This window comes from Tachypleus tridentatus, chromosome 9, assembly GCF_004210375.1.
Source record: "Tachypleus tridentatus isolate NWPU-2018 chromosome 9, ASM421037v1, whole genome shotgun sequence".
NCBI lineage: Eukaryota > Metazoa > Arthropoda > Merostomata > Xiphosura > Limulidae > Tachypleus > Tachypleus tridentatus.
In genome coordinates this window covers 18159155-18185894 of record NC_134833.1, presented here as the reverse complement: position 1 = coordinate 18185894, position 26740 = coordinate 18159155, and the positions used below count along the sequence as shown (strand labels likewise).

The window sequence follows — 26740 nt, the reverse complement described above, 5'->3', positions numbered from 1 at the left end:
TTTATCAGTTACAACTATGACAGAGCTCATCCACACATTATCAGTAACAACTTTACATGTTACCAGTACAGTCACTCTTCAGTGTTTATCAGTAACAACTATGACAGAGCTCATCCACACATTATCAGTAACAACTTTACATGTTACCAGTACAGTCACTCTTCAGTGTTTATCAGTAACAACTATGACAGAGCTCATCCACACATTATCAGTAAAAACTTTACATGTTACCAGTACAGTCACTCTTCACTGTTTATCAGTTACAACTATGACAGAGCTCATCCACACATTATCAGTGACAACTTTACATGTTACCAGTACAGTCACTCTTCAATGTTTATCAGTTACAACTATGACAGAGCTCATCCACACATTATCAGTAACAACTTTACATGTTACCAGTACAGTTACTGTTCAGTGTTTATCAGTAACAACTATGACAGAGCTCATCGACACATTATCAGTAACAACTTTACATGTTACCAGTACAGTTACTCTTCAATGTTTATCAGTTACAACTATGACAGAGCTCATCCACACATTATCAGTGACAACTTTACATGTTACCAGTACAGTCACTCTTCACTGTTTATCAGTTACAACTATGACAGAGCTCATCCACACATTATCAGTAACAACTTTACATGTTACCAGTACAGTTACTCTTCAGTGTTTATCAGTAACAACTATGACAGAGCTCATCCACACATTATCAGTAACAACTTTACATGTTACCAGTACAGTCACTCTTCACTGTTTATCAGTTACAACTATGACAGAGCTCATCCACACATTATCAGTAACAACTTTACATGTTACCAGTACAATCACTCTTCAATGTTTATCAGTAACAACTATGACAGAGCTCATTGACACATTATCAGTAACAACTTTACATGTTACCAGTACAGTCACTCTTCAGTGTTTATCAGTAACAACTATGACAGAGCTCATCCACACATTATCAGTAAAAACTTTACATGTTACCAGTACAGTTACTCTTCAGTGTTTATCAGTAACAACTATGACAGAGCTCATCCACACATTATCAGTAACAACTTTACATGTTACCAGTACAGTCACTCTTCAGTGTTTATCAGTAACAACTATGACAGAGCTCATTGACACATTATCAGTAACAACTTTACATGTTACCAGTACAGTTACTCTTCAGTGTTTATCAGTAACAACTATGACAGAGCTCATCCACACATTATCAGTAACAACTTTACATGTTACCAGTACAGTTACTCTTCAGTGTTTATCAGTAACAACTATGACAGAGCTCATCCACACATTATCAGTAACAACTTTACATGTTACCAGTACAGTCACTCTTCAGTGTTTATCAGTAACAACTATGACAGAGCTCATTGACACATTATCAGTAACAACTTTACATGTTACCAGTACAGTCACTCTTCAGTGTTTATCAGTAACAACTATGACAGAGCTCATCCACACATTATCAGTACATGATCCTTTATTGTCTTATAAAATTGTAACCATTCACTTCCACGTGTGCTTTGAAAACATATCAGAAATGATTTTCATTACATAAGTTCAATTGAAATCAGTTATACCACATTTAAGCTTCACTAAACACAAACACATATGAGACTAGATGTTAAAATGTTTTATGTAATTATGCTTAGAGTGACTAAAGATAATCTTGAGCGAGATAATAAACAAATTAATAACATTCTAAACTGAATACGTGTTATCTTAGGTTCTTAGCTATGGAAGTATGCAGACCATAACACCAAACACAGAAACCACTGGTCCAGTTTTCAGAAATATTAGAATAAATATATTAGTAAACTAACAAACAATTAGTTGTAAGCAAAGTGAAATGTTTTTATTTGTTATGTTCTCCCAAATAAAACTGCATCATTATGCCTATAGATTATTGTAGGTTGCTTTACTACAGTGGAACCCCTCTAAAGCAGCCACCTTCGGGACTGAGACAAACTCGCCTAATTAGAGGGGTGGCCTGATTAGAGGGGTTCCACTGTATTATGTTACCATAATGTACTTCTACAAAAAAGAATAAATATGTCTTCTACATTTACAGTAATGTAGTGGTTGAGGTAAATATATTATAATAGATACCCATACCAAAATTATTAAACACTGTTATTTGCAACATATTTTAAACCTGTTACTCACCGTCAGACAGCTAATAAACACGTAATTTATTATTTCATTAGGTGTATTGTATGAGAGTATATCTGGTGAGTTTGTATAATATTCTGATGTCTTCTTTATTTAGCACTCCATCCTTGTACTACACTTATGGACGAGATTACACAGATCCTTACCTAGGGCATAGCATAGGACCTGTTGCAGGATACCAGGTAAATCTATAAAACATCTGTGATTATCAAATTTATTAACCAATACAGATTACTTTAGCTATCTGGTGGTGTGAAATAAGTAATTCTAAAAGCTGATCAGACAGTTTAGTTTAATTTAAGTATTTCTTGCAATCTTATTGGCTGAGAATATTTTTAAAAATGGCAAATTTTTTTGTTTTTATTATTCTAAAAAAGATTATACGTAATGAATTTCAAAACAGCCAGACATCAAGCCAGCTGAAAATTACAAAAAATATAAAAAAACAACAAAGAAACTTGCATAACTACACAAGCTGCAATAAATACTGATAGATTTGTGAAAGATATAGTAATACATGTTATGCATCTGATAATATATGTAATTATTGCTTTTCCTAATCTAAAATCTTAAAGGTTGTAACAAGTTGTTTTTTATAGCCAATTTTGTTTTAAAAAATGGGATAAAGTAATTAAAAATTAGACATTCAAAAGTTAGTTTCATTTCATTTTAAATATTTAGTCAGCTATGCTGTATGCAGAAATAAACTGGACATAATATTAAAATAAAAATTAAAATAGTATGCACTGCATACTTTTGTACAAAATTTGTAAGTATATATGTCTGTATTTGAGTATTGTTTTCTTTGTTAAAACGTATTTTTCCATACAGTTAACACTAATATTTTTATAGGTTTTTTTATGGTCAACACAAGTAGACAACATTTTAATTATTGTAACACCGTTTACCTACAATGTTTTAAAAAAAAACATTATGAAATTCTTAAGACATAATAAATACTATATTAAAAAAAACAACATAATACATACACAATACATGCATCCATCACCAATATGACAAGGATATTGTAATTAAATATAAGATTTAACAAAACACCACAAACATAGAATGCCATCTCTACTTCCACTGATAGCTATTTTACAAATGAATTTTCATGAGAACTGTTTGGATTGCTGCATGTTCTCTGTTTTTTTCTTTGTAGGCTGCTGTTTACAGAAGTGGATATAATAGATTTACACCATATTAGAAGAATATTATCTTAACATCTTCTTAAGTGTGGAAGAGGGTTTATAAAGAAAGCTGTCCTATTTTATTAATCGTAAAGACATGACCTGATACAAATGAAGGAAAAGGAGAACCAGTGGCTTGTTTAACACATCGATTGCACAATAACGTGGCTGATACTGCCGACCCTCTGAAAATACTCACATACGTTGGTTTTTATTTTGTTATTTATAACTTATTCCTTGCTCAATTTCAACTGAGATCTGAAAATGGTATTTTGATCTAATATTTTATAGAGTTTTGACCATGGAGCTGACTTTGCACTAGACTTAATACCATTTTTAATTTAATGATCTGTTACTGTCTATTTCATTTTGATCATGACTGTATGTCTAGTCAAGTCAGAAAAACTAGTTCTCTCTGGGTGATAAACAGTTAGAAGTTTAATATTGTAATCTCGTTTATTAGAAAAGAAAGGATGATTGTTTTAACATAAATATTTTTGTGTCTAAATCTAAACAAATGTTTAAAAGAACTTGGCATTCTTTGCTTAAAGATTCATAATTTTATATATATGAATAAAGTAAAACTTAAACACTTTAAATTATCTCATGAATACATTTAAAACTGATTCTTTATCCCCTGTAGTTAAGAATTACTGATAAAACTGTTTTCTGTTGTTGTTATTAGAACTGTGCAGGTTTTATGGTTGAAAACTAATTAAAAGCTATCTTGCAGATATTTATGAAGAAGACTGATAGCACATCTCATAAGCAGTGAATTGTAATAGCTACGTCTTTGTGATACAGAGGGCCGGTTGTAAATTAGTTTATCAGCTTTATTTGTCCTTTGAATAAAGATATGAAAAGGTTTAAAATACTCCTCAGTAATTAGCTTTAATTAAGTTATTTTCTATCTTAATATAAGATATTATTTTTGAAGTTATTAATGGTTAAAATTGTGATATAAATTATTTATTCACTAGCTTAAAAAAACATAATGTGTTCATGTTATTTCAATATTGAGTATATGATCTCTTTATTTATCATTTAAAAGATTAGAGAAATACGTATATTCCCCCCAGTAAAGAACTTTGTCTAAAACGTTTGTATCATTATGAATTTTTAAAGTGGTATTATTCCCCCCTTCCCCTTTAGTGAAATGTTATCAATACTCTACAGAGAGAAATGTTAAACTTTGTGTTGCATATAATTCGGTTTTTAATCCATCTCAAGGCTTTCTGGATTACTTGGTTCAATTTAGTTATTAGAAATATTTAAGACTTGCACACACCTATATATAATATATATATATTTATGTGATATTGTAATGCCAGTGACTGTAGATGTAAACCTCATCTTGTATTTTAATGAAGACTGAACAGCTGCTAAGCTAGCTTTTGGCTCCTACGTCAAATGTTTTTACTCTCAATTTATAATTACAATAACTTAAGCTGTTCATGTAAGCGACACATTACACTAAATGAAGAGTTGTCCTCTTCCTGTTTATTATAGTACTTGCAATGAGATTGTGTTGATTGGATGTCAAAAATTATAATAGTAATTGCCTAAGTGTATTAATTAGTTTCTACTTTTATTTTTTATGCCATTTTGACTGCTAATGTAGTGCCATCTTCAGGAAACTCCTGAGAAAGACTATTTACTTTTACATTAATAATTGGGTTCAATCCTAGTTTATTTTTTGTAGAGGGCCACATATACTGTCTACTTGCCTAAGGTTTTAATCAACTAACTTGTTGAAATGCTTTCAAGAGGGTTCTTCAGATCTGTATTAGGTTAACTAAATGTTTTATCAGTTACACAGACATAAAAAACTTCTTTTGCCATTTTTTTCTTATCCATTGTTTCTCCTTAACGTTTTTAGTATATGGCTTTCTCTCACACAATAAACATTTACAGATAGGTTGATATTCCAGTCTTTTATTTCAATTATATTTATCAATTCTCACTTTTATAGACATTTTTGTTTCTTCAGCGTATTCAAGCCCACATTTGTAAGGGACATTGTACAAGAGTTTTTTGGGTTTTTTTTCCTCTCTATTGGATCCTTGATTAGTATGGTTAGTACTGACTGTGATACTACTTTATTGTACCTTCATGATACTGTTCTTACTGTATGCTGTTTACATATCCTCAGTGTGTGTTTTCTCGGGTGAATCCTTGTCTTGGTGAAATATGACTTTGTGTTTCTAATCTTCTCACATATTCCTGGTGTTTTTATTTTTCTTCATGAAATGTTCCAGGTATGCATTCTGATAGAGGTTTTAATGGTGTGACTTCTTCCTTCTTTTTGTTAACTTTGGTTTCATAAATCTTGTTTATCGTTGAAAATAGTTGGTGTGTCACAACTTTTTTTTGAACTGTTGGGATAGACTTGATTCACAGTCAGAATATATACCTATATTTGAGTAGTGTATGTGTGGGTAACTAGAAATAAGAATTTTTTTTCTTCTGTTTTTACTGTCAATGTCATCGTAAGATGTCATCTGGTCAGGTGATTCAGGTATGGCCGTATAACAAATTTATCATCAACATATCTAAGTCAAATCCTCAGATTTAGACAAGCTGTTCTGAGGATATGATGTTCAAGATGCTCCAATGTTAATGAATACTGGTGAAATGGATAATTCAGTATCTAGGCCCTCGTGTTGTTGGCAATAATTTCTTCATGTTGTAAGTAGGTTGTGTTGGTACAGAAGGTTTTGTTATTATGGATATTTTCAGTTTGGTGTATTCCTTGAACGTTTATCCTCTCAGCAGAGTATCTGTAGTATTTTAAGAATGGATACCTTTTATACTCTGCAATGTTGCCTGACTCCTTCCTCTGTTTTACCTGTTAATGGTAATATTATGTATACAATGTATTTAGCTAATGGATGAGCTAATCAATCTTTGCAGTAAACTATGGGATGGAGATAGTGGACTTTCTTATGAACATATGGTAAACTTATGAAACTTTGTAAAATGGACGGCAATTGCCTGTTGTGAAGACACAAGTGTAGAGGACAATGTTTCATCATGAATACTCTGCCTAAATAAGCTGTCAAAGAATGTGATGAACTGTTAGTTGTTTCTTTATGTTTGAGGTTCTCATATTTCTTAGGGAATTGGATATGTTACACTTAATATTTATGCAGTGGTTTCTTCAACTTGAGTTTGGAACTAGATGGTATATTTTGTATCCGTGATTACATTTTTCTGGTGATAGGACTCTTTCTTTAAATTTCTTAGAGGAACTTAATGGTGTGTTCCTGATTTATGATTACAGTGGTGTGTGTTACCTTTGTTTGCCAATAGAAATTATTTATATTTCTGAGTTTGCAATTTTTACTTGATAGACTATAAGATATATCTTGCTATGATTGTAGCTCTATCTAGGATGGGTACTCTATGAAGTTTAGTCCTATATTTAGTACACTTTTTTCAGGGTCCACCAGTAATCATTTACTTAATTTATTAGTATGTTTTCAGGTGTGTCTGTTATATGAGAACACTTTTTGGTTTGAGAACTGATGGGTGAATTTAGTTTCTTAATGTGAATTTCCTTGGTATGTGTGCTGGAATAAAGTTTGAATGGCTCTTTATCATTGTAGGGTTTATGTTACCGGTTGAACAACCTTTTTATATATATAGGTTATTAATGTTTTATGTGTTTTTTTATTCACTTGGTAATATTTGATCATATTTTTTAGCATGGCTTTTTAAGTTTCTAAGTTTCAGGATTGGGCTTGGATATGTTGATGATATATTTGTAATATAATCACACTCAAAGACAGTACTGATGAACCATCTGAACAGGCAACATCCTACAATATAACTTGTTGTAGAAATAGAATGTAACAAACTCCTATTTTTAGAAGTGATGTACAGCAAACTTATGGGTAAATACATTAACCATAAATCAAAAATTATCCTCACAGTAAAAAAATAAACATTATTTGTGATACTAAAGATGCCAAAAAGAAGGAAGGAAAAAAATACGTACATTACTACAACTTCATTGACAGTAGAAGGTTAGAATGTTTATTTGCTAAAGAAACGATAAAAAGATAAACATCAAATATAAACAGTAAGGAAATTAGACACACAGCCATATTCCTTTCTCTCTGAAAATACATAAAGGATACACAAACAATATACAATCAGAACAGATTTTCGAAGCTACAACAGTTACAGTAAGCATTCAACAAATTGCCTAAAGTTCTAATGGAGAGAAAATAAACCATCATCTACAAAATATCTCTTGCATTTGTGGACTTCAATAGATCTGAGAAATAAAAAGACCAACACATGTCAAAATTGATAAAGACACAAGATTATAATCTGATTATGAGCAACAGCAGATCATTCTGGAAAAGAAGACAATACAATAAATTAATGGATTGTGAACCACGATACAAAAAAAAGTTTGACAAAAGAAGGCTTGAACAGTTACCGAACACACTTACTCAACCTGGGGTAAAAGTAAGCAAAAACGTTTATTAAAGTCCTAATAAGGAAGGTCCAAGATGAAGAAACACATATAGTACACCAACTCCTGACCATTACACCCATGCCAGGTGCTTTCTCAGGACCCCACCCTCATGGCAGTAAAAGTAGTTACTAATTAGTATTTAGTTCAAAAATAATTAGTAGTTCATTAATAATTATACTAAGTTGATTCTCTGGGTGACAAACCATGATAACAATACATGGATAGCTAACTTAGTAAGTTAAGCCTTCAGTAGTCTGTTAAGTTAATTATATAGCTTGCTACCTTTTCCTTGTTGGCTTTCCTGGAACTAATATCTAAAGAAAAGGTTTTGGTTCTGCATAATTTTAAAACTATACAAGCTATATTTTTGGACAAAATTTTACTTAAATTTTAGAATATACATTTTGTGGCAAAATTTGAGTGAGAAACTAAACAATTTATCAAACATCAATTATTTCCAACACATTTGCTTTATATTTTTCTATGAAAATCAGTACGTTTAAACTGATGTAACTTCTTAGATTTGCAGTGATCTGTGTATGGATACTGATCCGAGGTTGTCCCATTTTGCTTATATCACGACTATTTTTATTAAACTGAAATAGCTTTTATATAAATAATATATAATAACTCGGTACTGTTTTGGCAAGCTTTCATTTATTGGTGCTGTACAGATAGCAACATGAAACATGGAAACCATTCTGTTGAAATATTTAAGATGTGGAGAGGGTTAGAATTTTTGAAACTTTTAAGAGTGTAGACAGTAGTAAAAGATTTATTATCATGCGTTACAGGGACTTGCATGAAAACAGTTTTGAATACAACCAGCTGATTTTGATTGCAAATACTTTATCAAGTATGTTAGCCGTGAGTTGACAGTTTTTAATAAGTGAATAATACCCCACACAGAGTAATAATAATGTGAATTATATACAACCATTACAGTATAAATTGTCAGTAGGGGGGGGGGGTCAATGTTAATTACTGAAGAATGAAGTTCACGGAATGAGTGTTGTTCATCTTGAATATTTAGTTGGCTGACTCTTCCAAGTGCTAAATATCTATAAATCACGTTCAGTAATATTAAAATTATGTAACACTTCCTTAACTGGCTACGAAGCTCTAAACATATGCCATTTGAGAAAAATTATTTATTTAATGGTTTCTTTCACGTGAATATATCGCTAATAAATTTAAAGGTATTTACTAATTCCATCTTACACCCTGAGTTAGCATGAGTTTGCTGTATATGTGAAATATTATTAAAGTATTCTTAAATTACATAATCGTAACTTGATAAATATACTTTTAAGAGAAATGTGCTTCTTGAAACTTTTATTTCTAAGTGTTCATCCCATGATGTCATTCTACCCTGTCTTTTGATAATCTAGAATGAAATAATGTACAAATTGGACATCAAACCCTACTGTACTGTGTACCTCACTTTGCATAATTCAAGATAATATATTCATAATTAGATCCCGGACAATGAAATTTCTTTTACGTTTTCTAATTTATTAGTTTTAGTTTTTTGACACGTATTTTCATATACTTTCACTATGACACGATGTTTCAAAATTTCATATCAGTAAGTCACTTGTGGAAAAAATGAATCTTTAAGTAAGCTATAATTAGGTAGCTTGGGTTCACATGTTAACAGATTCACTCCACCTTGAAATATACTGCAAAAAATATCAAGTTTTTTTATCAAATGGGTTACCAATTTTCTATATATATATTGACCCTATGTTAAAAGTTAGACATAATCTGTCATAGTGTCAGTACGATACTGCTAAGTCCATCTTGATTATGTTACATTCACAGGTGTAAGAAAATAGCTACTATAATCTGCTTTAGTATGGTGGGAAAATTATCCACAGCAGTAGACTTCTATTGCCTTTGTTTATTTTTATCTTTAATACTTACTTAACAATAACTTTTTGTCAGAGATAACTGTGCACTTACAGCAATAGTAAAAAATCAACATGGCTGTTAGTGTACAGCTAGTTAAATACTTACAAAGATTAGGATAAGTTATTTCATCAGTTTGGTACCCTCACTCTTAATGGTGGAGTTTATGCTAATTAGCAACCAAGCTTGCCCTCTCTGTGTGATATTTACATCTGAGGGCTACTAGTTTACATTTATTTGTATGTCTGTACACAGGATATGCTATTAAGGATATTAAACCCCAAGTAACTTACTGTTACTTTTCTAACACTGATCACCTTAATAAATAGTTTGTTTTCAGATTTGGTGAAAACCAGAACACTGAAGAAGTTTAGCAGGAGGTTTGAAAAGTAGTTTTAGAGAACGTTGTTGGATATCGTAAAAGACGGTTTCTCTGGTCAGTTCAAAGTAAGATGGCAGTAGGAAATGGGATGGTTTTGGTATCACTTGAAAAACGTGTTGTTATATTTGTGGATAAATCTTATGGATCACCCTTACTTTTGTTTTTTTAATACAAATGTGTCAACTTACTATTAATATTATCAATTTCAAAAAAGTATTATAATTAAATACATACAGTAAAATATATCATAAGTGGTTTTGTCGTGTAGTTTGGTCAAACGGTTAGCATTATATTAAAATGTCTTTAGTATTTTTGTTTACACGAATCTTCTGGGACTTATATTGAACTTTCATATTTTAATTTTAAGCCTAGTTGCAGGAGAATTATTTTGTCATTTTTAAATTTACTGTTTTAATTTTTTGATGAGAATTTGAACCTGTGTTAAATGCAGGTTTCATTCGTTAACCCTTAAACAGCGGCCGTCATCAATTGATGATGTAACCTAACAACATTACCGCTGTTTAGGGTTTATCGATTTTATCAATATTTTTGTAATTATTTTTTTTACTGTGGAAATTATAATACAGTTTTTTTAAACCAATTATAATTCAACATTTTCATCAGGATTTGTTTTAGAAATCTTTTTTTTTTAACTGTATAAGTTTCACTTAGACCTCACCTTCGTTTTATTCTGTTGTGTTTTGTAATAAGTCAACATGAAATTAACGTGGATTAAAAATATGAGACAAGAATTATATATATAAATGATTGGTAGAAGGTGATCCTAAGTTTTGAACAATTAATCTGAAGTAACTTGTGTGGTTACTGACGAAAAAAGGATATTTAAAATAAAATTATTCACATTGGCATGAATTAGTTATATTTACAGTCAATGAAATTCTTTATTTAATATAATGTGCTTATTTATTAATAATAGGCCTGGCATGGCTAAGCGCGTAAGGCGTGCGACTCGTAATCCGAGGGTCGCGGGTTCGCGCCTGCGTCGCGCTAAACATGCTCGCCCTCTCAGCCGTGGGGGCGTTATAATGTGACGGTCAATCCCACTATTCGTTGGTAAAACAGTAGCCCAAGAGTTGGCGGTGGGTGGTGATGACTAGCTGCCTTCCCTCTAGTCTTACACTGCTAAATTAGGGACGGCTAGCACAGATAGCCCTCGAGTAGCTTTGTGCGAAATTCCAAAAAAAACAAAAACATGCTTATTTATTTATTTATATTTTATTTATTTACGATAACCATTACTGGTTATTGTAAAGAAAAAACAACAGTGAGAAGTGTTGTTTTTATACATATATGAATTGATCGTGAAATTACTATATTAAGTGTGTATAACTGTAGTAGGCCTAGAAATTTAGCAGACTGATATTAGATTTCAGTCTAGACAGAATGATGTAAAGTTAAGTTTAGTCATCCAGAGAAATGGAATTGTAAAAGATGTCAGAATAATTTGGTATGTATATGTACATATATAGTGCAATGTTATAATTGTTCAGGTTTTTTTGTTTGTTTGTTTCTTTTTTTTTTTTTGTTTGTGGACTTTTAAACTGGTTCAATTTGCTGCTTCGTGCTTAGAACCGTTATTTAAGAACATATGAAATAACTGTTATGATTCATCAAAACTGTATTTTCTGACACGTAACTTCAAATATGAAATTTTAGTTTGAGGTTTTATTTATGACCATCATATCATCACAAGGACTGTTTTTATCATAAATATATTTATTTTCTTTCAGAGGCCTAACTATGGATTTTTAACGTGCTTTTGTGATTCAAACGTGTTATCTTTTTCTTACTTTTAACAACTGTTACCATTGTATGTAAAATAGAAACATTTAATGTAAATGGGTTCTGTGTTGCCAGATGTCTCGTGTCTGTTGTCGCAGAAAGAAAAAAAAAAATTGCATTTGTGGTTATCTTCACTTAGTTACTTTTATTTTTTGCACGAATTTATATTCCAAATGCCAAAACTTCCATCATTTTGTAATTGTAACTATGTCACCAAAGGCTAAACGTGCGCTTGTGTATTTCATGATCAGCATATTGACCATAACTAATGAATGTTTTTTAACTGTTAATTTCATATAAGAATGTTTGTACAGAGTGATACTCTAGTTAAAACCCGACAGAAAGGTGGTGCGAAACAGCCACTTTAGAAATTACAAACGGTTTTTGTCTTTCATATATGATTTAGAAATTAGTAATATATTCTGAAAAGCTTGCAGTTTGGCTATCCGCTATTGGCGCAACAACTTGTAAGCGGCTGGAATGATATTTGTGATGTAGGATTAAACGTCTAGTATATTGAATCAGAAATAACATCATATTTACTTACGAGTGATGTAACATTTGTTCATAAACGCACCTCTGCACTTCATTATTTCAGAATTTATAGGTGGCTAGGCTTCGCTCTAGATTTCATATTTTGACAAGAAGAGTTCAGTGATGGATCTAGTAGGAAAGATGAATTGGCTGAAACGTCAAACCTCCCAAACAAGTTATAATAGTAAGCGTATAAATATAAATCACATCAAACAAGTTGTTACCAAAAATCTTCGAGAAGTAAATTATACAGTTATCTTCATTGTTGGCAGGTGGTGTAGCACAAAATTGAATTTCTTATCTGGTTAATTTATAGAATATGATTCGTTAATTCATATGAGAGTGACAAGAACGCGGGAAGAGGGTCCCTCATGCCGAAGGAGAACTGTTGTCCCTCAGTTTTGTTGTCGGTTTTTTAATGTTATATAAAAAAGTAAGTTTTTCATTTCGTGCCGCAGAAATGTGTCTAATAAAAACAACTCTTATATGTTGCATGAACACAGAAAGAATCATGTTTCTCATTTTCCTGAAGGTCACTCCTGCGGACGACCTTGCGTGCCTCTGTGTTCTATTTCACTTGGTTGGTCTGTGCATGTGATTGTGAAATACAGAAATATTTACTATTTCCTGTATATTAAAAAAATACACTCCATCACCAATTTTCCGCCCCCAGCTTGAATTTTTTCCCCCGTATTTGGAGAGCAATGCGTATTTTACATTTCACTGCTGTAGTGTATGTATACACAAGCTTGAAATAAAATGTTCTAAGTATGTGGCACTAATAACCTCATAATGCAAAAACTCTGAATTCTCGTTCATGGTTTATTCTTATGCTCAGTAATTCTGATTTTGATTTTCACCTAAAACTATTGTGAAGACATACCGATTTACGGTAGTCTTTTTAAACGCGCATTTACCCAAAAGGCATATTTAAATACTGTAAATGACAATGCTTGTAAGTGAAGCAAATATACTACAAAGCACCACAAAAGTGCGCAATAATTTATTATTACAGAACCAAGCTCGATGGGCAACTATTTGTTTTGTCCCCGCTATAACAAGTTAAGAATTAAGGGTGAGATATACCCTCTCTGACGCCGTTAATTCTTCATACAGCCTTGTGATGTCACGGTTGTATCGACTCCTGAAACGTGTGGTTGTCCAACGGTACTTTGTGACATTATACGCATATTATTTCGCGTTTTTAGCATTTAATAGTTCTGCTTAATTAAAGTAAACATTATGTTGCTACGGAATACGTTAAGGCATTGGTGTCTTGTAGCTATAGCGCATTTATGGCTATAATGTGTAAATTGTGATATTCCGCCCCCTTGGAGATTGCGTGACTAAAAGCGTATAAATTATGCTTGAAAGTATAAATTTAGATATAGTGAAGATTGAAAACTACCGTATATATATTGCTGTCATTAAGTAATGTGGTAATAAAGTATTAGAATTAAAACATAACGGGGGGCATAACAAAACACATGTTAAAATGGATGGTTTATGCTACGAAGTACTAATATATTAATATTGTTTAACTAACAATCTATCCGACTGTCTCATGGACATCTGAATAGATACTCATGTTTAAGTAAAAAAAAAAAGGGTTTTAGTATAATTCGGATGTGTGAAAAAACAGAATTAGTGCAGGTGTTTCTTATTACAAAATGTGCCACCAGGGTATCTGAAGTTCGGTGTATTTGTTACGATTTTAGCGCAACTGAAGATTGTAAAATAATGCTAATAGAGAAACTAATAAATTAAAGCATATGTATAAATAACTGAGTATATACGACGTGCATCCCGGCAAGAGCTTTTCTTGAGGTTTCATTTTTATATTTGTTTAACTTTAAGGGGAATTTCTATAAATTAATTTTTATTGTAATGAATTTTGGCAGAGTACTTGCCATTGTCAATATACATTTTAGATATGTTGACATGTGCGTGTGAAGTCGTAATGTGCAGATTTTAAGCTGTTTTTCACAACATTTACTGTTTACACACGCGTATGTGAACCGTTGAATAACAATTTAAAATTTGGTTGTGACCTGACCCATTTGTGTTACATATTTATGTAATTCGCGACGTTCTAAGAATATTTTTGTTCTATTGCTTCCACCTGTATTATCTGTCTGGAAAACTGTGTCACTTGTCTTGTATGTAATGAAATAAAGTTGTTTTATGTGCTTCACTGTTTGTTTGTTTATTCTTAATTTATTAAAAATATTTTTTCTTCATTAGACCGTGTCATAGCTTCAAACTTTTATGTGCCTACCAACTGTAATGTGATTTTGCCCACCACTGGTGTCGTACCCCAGTTTCTGGCGTTGTTTTTTGTAAATTGGGACCACACAGTAGTTTGACCGTAATAGGGCGTTCCATAACTTATCGTGTTTTATCATATAACTCCTAAACTAACACCTTTAAAAGCAATATTTTCAATTTGTATTGATGCCTTGGGTACAAGGACTTTTTTTTTTTTCTTCTTCATGGAACAGCTCGAATACTTGAGGTATGCCACGGTCAGACAGATGTGCCGTGGAAGCAGCTTGTGTGCACTAAACTTTTGTCACTTTTTCCAGACTGAAATTCTTGATTGTGTCGAGTGCCGTTGCTTGGGGTACAACGGGACGACTTGTTGCAAGTCTCTTTCTGGGTGGTCCTGGTTTTCCCAAGTTGATTGAAGTTATTTTGTTTCACAATTATATTAAGTGCATTAGATATCCCCGACTTGGAAGTTCTAAATTCAGATGTATGAATATTTTGCATCAAAACGAGCTGTTGCATACTTTTCCTGAAAACGATCCATGTCTGGTGACGTGACACCACTGTTTGGAAGATTTAAAATGCAGTTATGACATGTTCCATTCCACTGTGATTTTGTATCGACTGTGACTTTCGCTAACTTGCTGAATTGTGTATTAAAATTTGTTTAAGTATAAAGTACTTAACCCTCTGAATTTCCAATGTTTAGCAAAGTAGGATATTATAACCTTATATGCTTTATTAAATATGACCTTTAAATTGGTAATGGAACATGTTTGGATAATTTTAACACTTCTTGGCTAAAGATGGACCTTTATAGTTTTATAGGTACAACATCACAGATACATACCGTAGAGCTGTAATGAATATTAATTGGCTAGTGGTCAAACGTAACCGATTGCATGAACCAAACAAGTCAGTATTTAGAAATTAAATAACCAATGGTCAATAAAGTGATCATTGGTAAATTCTAATACTTAGTTTTAAAAGTATAATTACGAAACGTACAATAAAGTTGTGAATATATATATATAAACCAATAAAGTGATACAGTGCACACACGTAAATAAAAATCTTGCTTATGTGCCAATATTTTTATATATGTATGGATATTGGTTTTTAATTTACTTGTTTACTGTATCTTTCTTTACAATGTTATTGTGCGTTTTGTCAATCCCACTATTCGGTGGTAAAAGAGCAGCCAAAGAGTTCGCGGTAATTTCGATTTCGACTTTCAGAGATTGTTATTGAAAATGAAATGAATTGCTTTTAGCTGTCGCATGGTTATTTAAATGTACAGCATTTTTATTTAAACTATAAAAGTATGAAATTTCTATATGTGGCTGTTATTACAAATTCTACACACTAGGAGAACAGACATATCACGTATTACGCTACCACACACAAAATTTGAAGTGGATCATTTTATCATAGAAATTAGTATAATGTAAAGAAATTTATTCTCCATTAATATAAATCATTTTCTAAATAAAGCAAGAAACGTATTGATTTTGCAAAGTCAAAATAAAAAGAAATTAAATTATTTGGAAGCCTGTGGATAATTGAAAGATTACATGTTTACAAGTAACTAATCAACATTGGCTTCTCTATGACAATCTTAATAGACCTTAGTTAAACTGTGGTGAAGTGTTTCATATCTAAAAATTAAAAATATATACAAATAATTGACTAAATCAGCTAATATAATAGGAAAACAACGTTCTGATACTGAATTATATTCAGATGTTGTACGTGATATTTTAAGCAAGGTTCTAAACTACAGAACATCAAATGTGTAGTTACTCGCAATATATAAATGTTCTCAGTGATAAAACGGAGAAGTCTCTCCACTAAATCATTTATTTAAATATACCACATTCGTTTCGTAGGTGTAAAGCTGCAGTATTAATAAAGATATTTGTGTATGTTTAAAAGTTGTTCACAAAGCATGACGTAGACGAAGAGAGGCTTAGTTTTGAAAGTAACGCTGACAAATAAGGTAAAAAAGGTTTGGTTTGTTTTCAATTTCGCGAAAAGCCACACGAGAGCTATCTGCGCTAGCCGTCGCTAATTTAGCAATGTAAGACGAGAAGGAAGGCAGCTAGTCATCACCACCCACCGCCAACTCTTGGGCTACTCTTTTACCAACGAATAGTGGGATGGAATGTCACTTATAACGCCCCCACGACTGAAAGGGCGAGCATGTTTGGTGCGATGGGGATTCGAACCCACGACCCTCGGATTACGAGTTGAGCGTCTTAACCACCTAACCATGCCCGGCTTCGCCTTTTAATACTTGCAATAGGCAGAACACAGTCTGTTGTGTAGCTTTGTGCTTATCAATAAATTGAATAACCTTTCAAGTTCCAGATGCTAACCACATGACCGATGGTCACTGTCACTCCAAAATAAGGGATATTGTATTTTTGGAGCATAATCTGGCTCATCAGTAGAAATGATATATATGTATTTCCATTTGTTTTTACGTTACATTAATCTTTTGAAAAGAAAGTGCAAGTGATACCCTAGATGAAAACACTGGTTACGTGAGTTACTAAGTCAAAAGCAACTTTGTGTCTCTCTTGATCGACATGCCTCATGAAAACTACAGACAAAATATGTAGAGAATTTTCTTACATAAGTTAACGGGGTTGCGAACACATACTGCACATTAATACCCTATAATAAATATTGTGGCTGAGAAACATGATATGTAGTTACATCGAGTTAGACACATGCTTATTAAAGTTGTCTAAACAGTGTTTGTTGTCCAGTGTTTCTATCGACCAATTCGTTAGTTACGCCATTCAAATTCGAATTCTCAGGATTGTCTTTGTTTACAAAATAATATTAGAAAGAGTACAGTCTAAAACAAAATAACTTGCGAAATGTGATGCATAGAAACTTTGTAGTAAGTCGCTAATGATAAGTGTATGATAATTTATCTTTTTTTTTCAAAGGTAATCCTCATGCCAATTTTCTCCTCCATTCCTCCTAAAAAATTAGTTTAGAATTAAAACTCACTAATATATCATATATATTTACAAATAGAAGATAAGTAATTTTTATTAAAAACAATACTCTTTGAGGCTACATAGTCTATATCATAATCACTAGTTTGATAAATAATTACCAAGACAATGTGTAAGTGTTTATTAAAGACAAAACTTTTGAGTTTAACATTTATCCTTCAATGCCGTTGTGTTGAATATTTTGTGTAAAGCTTCAGTTCCTTGTTGGGACTATGGTAATTCTACGGATTTACCATGGTAAACTCAAGGTGTCGAGTGTAGATGTATCAGGTCATCCCTTAAGTCATGTCCAATTTTAGGTTCAGAAAAAGAGAAAGTATTTCAAACGCTTTTAATGTTATTTAATCAATAATGTATGTTCCATTATTATTAATTACTTCCTGCCAACGATTCACAAGCTTCTGAATGCCACTTCTATAAAATTCTTGGGGTTTGGAAGAAAAAACTGTAGAGAGGATAGTTTGACATCTTCATGTGTTCCAAGCTATTTTTCATCGTGATAGTTCTGCAAACGTCGGAAGAGATGATAATTAGATGGGGCAAGGTTTGGAGAATAAGGAAGATGTGGAAATTATTCCCAGTCTAGCTCTTCAATCTTTGCAGATGTGATCCTTGCTGTATGGGGCCGTGCATTATCCTGGTGTAACACAGCACCTTTACGACTGGTCAAATCAGACCTCTTTTCTTTCAGTGCAACATTCAAGCGCTCTAACTGTTGACAATAGAAGTCTAATGCAATTGTTACATTGAATGGCAGCAACTCAAAGTGGATCACATCAACGATATTCCACCAAACGCTTAACAATACTTCCCTAGGGTGGAGGACCATTCTGGGCTGTGCTTAGCCAGTTTACTTGCACTGAGCTATTGTCTGCAGTGCTTAACATTTTTATAAAGATCCGTTTTTCATCTCCAGTCATTAACCTGTCCAAAAAAGTGAGTTACGTTCACGAGAGTGCAGAGAAGTGCAAATGTTCACTCTTGCTCTGAGGTTGGCTTCTGTCAAATTATGGCAGACCCATTTTCCAAGTTTGGACACCTTTCCAAGCTGTTGCAGATGATGGTGAACTGTTGAATGGGTTGAATTAAGATTCCATGCTAGTTTTTCAACTGTTACACCACAATATTCATCAAGTGCAGCCAGCAGCAAGTCATCATTAAACTCAACAGGAAGACTTGAACGTGGCACATTACTTAAGCTGTAGTCACTTGATCTGAACTTCTGAAACTACCTTCGGCATTTTCTTTTATTGATAGACTCCACACCATAAACTCCTTGAATGTTTCGTGTAGTTTCTGCTGCACTATTGCCTTTTTTTAAAAACTCATAAAGCATTATATGCCTAAAGTGCTCCTCAAACACATCTATCTTCATTAGGGTTTGTTTGATTAATGATCCGAAAAAGTGGAGTTGGGTTAGTTTCTTTTATTTGTCTGAACATTTTTATACACGTCCTACTACATATTTTATTCATTAAAACCTTCATCAAAGACAGAAATGGTGATGCACTTTCTGTATTAAATTTTTTATACATTTCTTATGGGATGACCTGATATATTTGCTGAAGAGAACTCACACGCAAAGTTACATGAGGGTGATCCCTGCACAACCATTCCTAATTATGTACTGCTAGTTTACAGAAAAGGCAGCTTGCCAATAGTATCTACCACTAACTCTTGGATTAATCTTGTCTGATAAAATTTATAATAATTACCATTCACTTTCTTGTTTTAAGTTACATCTTTACGGTTGTTGTTTCTGAAATTCATAATATCATTTGCGCCACAACCTCTACAACCTACAATGTCTGTTTTAAACCCAGCCGGCTTGATGAGTCCTAGCAATGACGAAATACCTTGTCGGTACTTGTATATGACAGATGCAGTGTGATTTAAATATTATTAATTGCGAATACTTTTTTGCTTTCTGTGATATTTATTAATTTTATTCTTATAAATTAAGTGTAAATGTAATATTCCGTTAGGTGGCCAAAATTACAACTACATAAAGAGTGTTTACGGTCTGTTACCGAATACGCTATGCTTAATAAGAATAAACGAATTGGTGGCGAAATGGAAGATTTAGACGATAGTAAAAAACACTTGAAGTCCGATGTTCGAGTTTGGTGTGATGGGTGGTATGTTCATGATAAATAAATTTGAAAATAAACTTAAAATTCTGACAAAGATGTTAGCACATAAGATCACGCATAAAATGTACGATGAATTAAAAACGCCCCAAATTTGGGTAATTTCGAATAGTTCGCTGTTAATCTTATTGCATTAGAGTTTTCCTTTTTTAAATTCAGTACACTTTAGGAATTCATCATATAGTAAATTAAAAGTATAATATATAAAGTTTTAACAAATAATTGTCTGGAAGTAGAAGATAGAGTCGGTTGTTATTTCATGATGACGAGAAACCAACTTGAAGTAAAAATGTATTCTCAAGATGGCTGGTATGGGTATTAAAACTTTAATTAAAATGAAGTACAGAACAACGTTTCAACCTACTTAAGTCATCATTAGGTTACAGAAACAAAAACCTGAATCTGACCTGAGAAGGTTGAAACGTTTTGTATTTTATTTTAATTAAAGTTTTAATACCCACACCAGCCATCAGCAGTTACTTGTTATGCGCTACCTGTTCAAGTTATACAATATTTGAGACCTGGAATTATTAGAAAATGAAAGTGAAACTGACAGTAAGATTTGTATAGATTCTAATTTCTGTTTCTAGGATATCTTGATGTCAACCTGTATTCACTTTAGTAAACATTTTATGTGGCTTTGTAACACTAATATACATCATAAAACTCAGAAGAAAATAATTGTAATGAAAACTAAAAGTAAGATTTTAGAGTTAGTTGTTTTTCAGATGCAAAATATAAAAATATTCCCATATATATTTTGGGCATGAATTCATATTTACCTATAAATGTATTAGAAATGTTGGGTTTATGCAAGCAAGAAAAAAAAAAGCAAGAGGTAAAACAAGTCAAAAATTGGAAAATTGAAAACAGTCTCTGAAGCTTAGCATTTCATGTGTGATTATGTCCTAACAAAATAGTGTGTTATGTTTAAATTGTGTAATTTAAAGGGGCAGTTGCACCAAAGCCTTGAATCAGATTTAAACTGTGTCTGCACTGTGGTCCAGTGTTTATAATATGCACTGAGCATGTTCCCATTTTTTATGATGCAGTTGTGGTCTGGTGTATCTGAGCAAGGTATCTGATGTTTAGTGAGTAACAAAAATCCAGTCAGTGTCTGGGGAACATCTCTACAATATCCAGAAAGAATCTGGCATTACACTCATCATGCTTCAGATATTAAGGAAGGGGAAGATCACATTGTTTGTCCCTCTGATATAGACATAGTGATAACAGCAGACATATTATCATATTTTCTTAGAGCCAGTTGTGATCATTGATCTGTGTTGGAGGTATGCACTCCACTGAGTACCCCTCTAGTGGAAAATTTATTCAAGTACAATTTTACAAAATATGTATTCAAAGAAAATTTATTGTGGTGTACTGAAGATGTTTTGAATTATTGTAAAAGTTCATAACAGTGTTTTGATTTTGTTAGCAGCAGACTAAAGAATTATTAGTAAGAAATAATTTTCAATGATTTGAGTGCTACTTTTGTTCAAATAAAATATGAACTTGTAAAAAAAAATATAGATTATACAATCTTAGCAACTAGGAAATTAAAATTAAGCTTGAAGGAAATACTAAGAATTTGACTGAAGTTTTTTTAATAAATTATTTTAATGTGTCATGTGAAAAATTTTAACATCAGTACCTACTGATTTTGTTACAGTTACGATATGGTTCATTTTGGACACGCCAATCAACTACGGCAGGTTAGTCTTGAAGCATTATTTTTGTAAATCAAGTCTTATTGCTGTGTAACAGTTACTGTTCTAATGCATTTGTATTTTGAAATACTTTATAACATAGACTGTTCAGTGCAGGTTTGTTTACTAAGAAGATTAGGCTAAAATAAAAGTTTTGTTGTATAAATATAAATATAATTTGACCACTCGGTGTGGATTCCTGTACGTGGTGAGGGGACCTCCCAGGGATGGTTCTGTTCTTTCAATTTACCTCCTCTTGGATCTAAACATCCACCCACATGTTTGCCATGTGTGGTGACCCATGAAGGGGAGGAGAGAATCCTGGTGGTTGAGTGGTCCAACCCTAACACACCACTTTGGCCTTGAATTCCTGTAGATGGACAGCCTTGGGGCAGTCCCCTTTGGGTCATTCGGCTGGTCCACTTGGATTAGGGTCAACTAAGTACTAGTGTTTGATGTTTTCAATAGGGATTGTGGACATTGTATCTGATGCTGATGTTTGAGTATAGTGCTAACGAAATCCTGGCATTGCTGCATTGTCCTTGTTTGGCATTATAGTGTGTCCCCTCATAGGACTCCATGGTGGGTGGGGTCAGTGGGCATTGAAATATTCCTTTTTTAAATGTGAATCCTCCAAATAAGCATTTACATAAAATAGTGAAAAAACAGTCTATAGGTAAACGACCACCTTTTGAAGATTCTGAGCAGCAATCTTCAACATCTGTAACACCTGTTGTACCTCATTTTCTTATATTACATTCTCTTTCACACAAACCTATAGGGCAAATGTCTTCCTTTTTCATTCAAAAGGGACTAGAGGGACTTGCTGGCTCTCCAAAGTCAGTAAAGAAACTTCAATCTGGTGACATATTGGTGGAAACATCCACATCTCAACACAGTGAACTCCTTTTGAATTCAAAGACAATTGGAGATGTACCTATTGAGGTTACACTCATGCTACTTTGAATTCATCATGAGGAGTTACTGTTGAAAGGGGTTTGAAGAACATCCCAGAGTCAGAGATTCTCACTGGTTTCTCCACTCAAGGAGTTTCTGCAGTGAGGCTTATCTCTACTGGCAAAGATGGAATTACAATGCCAACCAATGTCCTTATTCTGACATTTACATCACCACGTCCACCTGCCACCATGTAGGCAGGCTATCTTAATTGCAGGGTATGGCCATACATTCCAAACCCTCTCAGGTGCTTCCAGTGCCAGCGTTCGGTCACTCAAAGACGTCATGTCGTGGTTCCTTGATGTGTGCTCATTGCAGCAGCAAGGACAATGATACCTATGGGTGTGAAACGGACCATCATTGCATCAGTTGCAATGGCTGTCACCCATTCTAATTTTGTTCTTATCGTAAATGGTTGGAAAAAATAGAGGTGCAGTGTTTGAAAACAGTTCATAACATTACTTACCTGAGTCTTGAAAGTTGCTGTCCACTACTTCATCTCTGACATTTGCTGCTGCACTTCATTCCACTACTACAGTGGGAGTGCAGACAAATCTCTCTGTGTCTCCAAAAGAATTGTTCTCAAACCAACTGTAAATTCTTTTGATCTCCATGGTTAAAAAAGTTGATGAATCAACTTCAACACCCATCTCTGTCCCTAACATACATTCCAGCAAATTTCAAGATCCACTTCCTTTAGTTGTAGGTATGGGCATTTACTTAGGTACATCATCTTCTCCCACCCCAAGATGCAAAACAATAATTTGTTCATGTCCTCAGTCATTCGAATCCCCTTCCAACAGTAAAGATCTGCTCAGTCGACCCAGGGCAGGATCTATGGAGGTCAATCAACCTCCTTCAAATAAAGACAGTAAAGAAAAAAGGTGTCATAAACAGAAGGGTTCTCCACCCTACTCACCTACACATAAATAAAAATGACCATCTTGATACCATGGAACTGTTGAGGTGTTCGTTTTAATCTGGATGACATCAAAACACTGATTGCTTCCTACCATCCTGTATGTCTTTCCTTACAGGAAACATTTCTGAAACCTGCTGATACACTCAGTTGTCTTTGTATAGAAATGACAGGCTGTGTGATGGATGAATGCATGGGAGGGGTGGTACTGTTGGTTGATCAGCATGTGCCCACACTACATTCCGTTGGAAGCCGTAGGCATCCTCGTATCCTTGGGTTGTACCATCACTGTTTGTTCTCTCTACCTGTCACATGGAGAGTCCTGTGATCAATCAGATCTTGATTTTCTCATTGAACAGCTGCCATCTGCCTTTTTAATCCTGTGGAACTTTAATGGACATTGTTCCCTCTGGGGAAGTGCTGATATTGATAGGAGGGGTCACTCTGTAGAGTGTATGCTCTCTGATCACCACCTTTCTCTTTTCAATACTGGTTCTTCTACTTATTTTCATGCACCTAGTCACTCCTTTACTGCTATTGATCTTTCAATTTGTTCCCCTTCACTATTCTCCCATTTTTCATTGAGGGTTGACAATAATACACAAGGCAGTGATCATTTTCCTGTAATTTTGAGAGAGACTGGCCATGGTCAGTGCCAATTGACCTGTGTGTTCCAGTGGAAGCTGGATCATGCAAACTGGCCCTCTTTCACTGCTCTCTCATAACTTGAGCCTGCCATTGTCTGTAAGCCATCAATAGATGACTGTGTGGCAGCAGTGACTGACTGTATTATACAAGCAACTGCTTACTGTATTCCTAAAACCTTGACACGTTTTCCACAATATCCTCATCTGTGGTGGAATCCTGCTTGCTGCATGGCACAGAAGGCTCAAAAACACGTCTGGGATACTTTTCATAGGTATCTTACACTCTCAAACTGCATCACTTTCCGGCAGGCCTGTGCACATGCTCTGTGGGTAAGACATCAAAGCCAGAAGGAATGTTGGATTAAGTTTGCAACCAGCATATCTTCTACCACCAGTTCCAAAGTCATATGGGACAAGATTTGAAAGGTCAGTTGGCAACATAATTCTGTCCCCCTCTCGATCTTGCTCTCTGATGGCCAGGAAGAAGCCGATACCAGGAGCATCACCAGTACTTTAGGTGAAAACTTTTGCAAAGTATCTAGCATTTCTGCTTCTTCCTCCACCTTCAAGACTCTGGCAGAGCAGTTATCTCTTTTCTTTTGAGCTGATTGTCTCTATGACTATAATCGTCCCTTTACACTGGTGGAACTCAAACTGGCCCTTCATCAGTTTGGCAGTACATTGGTTGGACCTAACGCTATACACTATGAAATGCTGTGCCTTCCTTCTCCTGCTTCTCTTGCTATTTTCCTGACTGTTTTTAACCAGGCCTTAAAGATGCTGGACCCTATTCATCATCAAGAACTTTGGCTCTGCACTGGCTCTTTCCACACTTCTCCAGTTTAGAGCTTTTTCATAGAGTCTCATGAACCTCCTCTGCATCTCCACTGCTTGAAACTGTCTTTACTATATGCTACAAAACTTAGTTCCTTAATGGAGTTGTGTTTTCCTTCCTCGGCGGGTCATACTTTTCTCAGAACAGACGATCTGCCATTACTCCTTTTGGCCTTTGTATCCAGGTGCAGTTGGATGAATTGGGCCTGTTCTTAGAAAACATTGCTGTATCTACTGATCAGCTCATCCCACCATGGCTTCTTACAGTTCCCAAATGTGACCTATCTTTAAGTCATCTGAGAAAAGCAGACACTCCTGATTGGAAATATTGTGTGCTATTTGCTGAACATTTTTCAAACCATCCTTCTATTCCTATTTATACAGATGGTTCAAAATCAGGTGACTGTGTGGGCTCTGCCATGGTTTGTTGTGGTTTGGTAGCCATGCACAGAATCCTCTCTACAGCTTCTGTGTTCACTGCTGAACTGTACGCCATTTCTCTTGCTCTGGATCACATAGAAGCTAAGCAGTACTCAAACTGCACTATTTATACTGACTCGTTTAGATCTGTACTGGCTCTGGAATCGCTTCATGTTAGTTCACGCTCTGTTCTCACTGATATTTAAAACTGACTGACCCATTTCTGTTTAACATCTACTTATATCCAGTTTTTCTGGATACTGGGCCATGTTGGTATTTGTGGGAATGAGCTTGCCAACACCTCAGCTAAATCTATCTGCTCTGGTACTATCACTGCTGTGCCTTTTCCGTACATGGACTGTGGGCCTGTATTCAAGGCTGAGTTCCATGTCAGTTGGCAGTTGACTTGGAGTGAGCAACGTGAAAACAAGCTTTTCCAAATAAAATCCCCTCTTTGATTTTGTCCGTTTTGCTTCCGTAAGGATAGGAAAGAGGAAGTTGTTCTAACTAGACTATGCATTGGTTACAGTTTCTTAACTCATCATTTTCTTTTATCTGGAACTGATGCACCTATGTGTTGTCTGTGTAACATTCAGGTCACAATAAGCCACATTTTACTTTCTTGCCATCATTATGACTCTCAATGATGGCACCATTTCAAACATGTTCTGTCCCAAGGTTTGTCCATAACATTGGACAGTGTTATTGGTGATGGTGACACTGTCCACCTTGGTAATGTTTTTAGTTTTTTAAAGGCCATTAATCTTTTTAATGCTATTTAAGTTTTTTAATTTATACATTATTCCTTTTTTAATGTGATTCCCTTTTAATAGTGAAAATCCATCTAGTTTGATTCAAAATTAGAAAATGGCCATAACATCAAATAACTTGAAACCAGAACTGGAAAGGCCAAATTCAGGTGACTAACGCTGCTGTCCAAACTATCCATTAGTCATCCTGGTGAGTTATAATTAAAATTTTGCTGCAAGTCTTTTAGAACTTTTATTACTTTACATTCTAAAAATGGCCATAACATCAAATAACTCAGAACCAGGACTGGAAAGGTTGACTTCAGGTGACTAACGGTGGTTTTTGTACTGACCTGTTAATCTTCCTGGTGAGTTATGCTACAGAAAGTCCTTTACAACTTGTATTACTGTAGTTTTTTTTCTTATGTTTTTTTAAATGTTTTGTTTTACATTTATCTTACTAAATTTACTTTAATTTTTACTTTTTGATGGATGTTTGGCACAGATACCCTAGCTGCTTTGTGCCGTAAAACACTAAACTAACCAACCAATCAGAGATAATTTGCATTTA

The 26740-nt window shown here is 33.9% G+C and overlaps 2 protein-coding genes across 9 annotated transcripts in view; both read left to right on the top strand.

Moving 5' to 3' along the window:
• LOC143224798 (RNA binding protein fox-1 homolog 1-like) overlaps nucleotides 1-14678 on the top strand; it is a 221985-nt gene extending 207307 nt beyond the window's left edge. For all 6 annotated transcript variants that reach the window (XM_076453113.1, XM_076453112.1, XM_076453115.1 and 3 more), the window contains 2 exons: nucleotides 2273-2357; nucleotides 3338-14678. In XM_076453113.1, the coding sequence (XP_076309228.1) occupies nucleotides 2273-2357; nucleotides 3338-3382 (130 nt within the window). In that variant the 3' untranslated portion in view covers nucleotides 3383-14678. The remainder of the gene's footprint in view (nucleotides 1-2272; nucleotides 2358-3337) is intronic.
• A 4949-nt stretch (nucleotides 14679-19627) lies between these two features.
• Pect (phosphoethanolamine cytidylyltransferase) overlaps nucleotides 19628-26740 on the top strand; it is a 31415-nt gene continuing 24302 nt past the window's right edge. For 2 of the 3 annotated variants that reach the window (XM_076453109.1, XM_076453110.1), the window contains exons 1-2: nucleotides 19628-19922; nucleotides 21607-21649. The gene's annotated coding sequence lies outside the window, so the exon portion shown is untranslated. The remainder of the gene's footprint in view (nucleotides 19923-21606; nucleotides 21650-26740) is intronic. The other variant, XM_076453111.1, reaches the window with a different exon arrangement.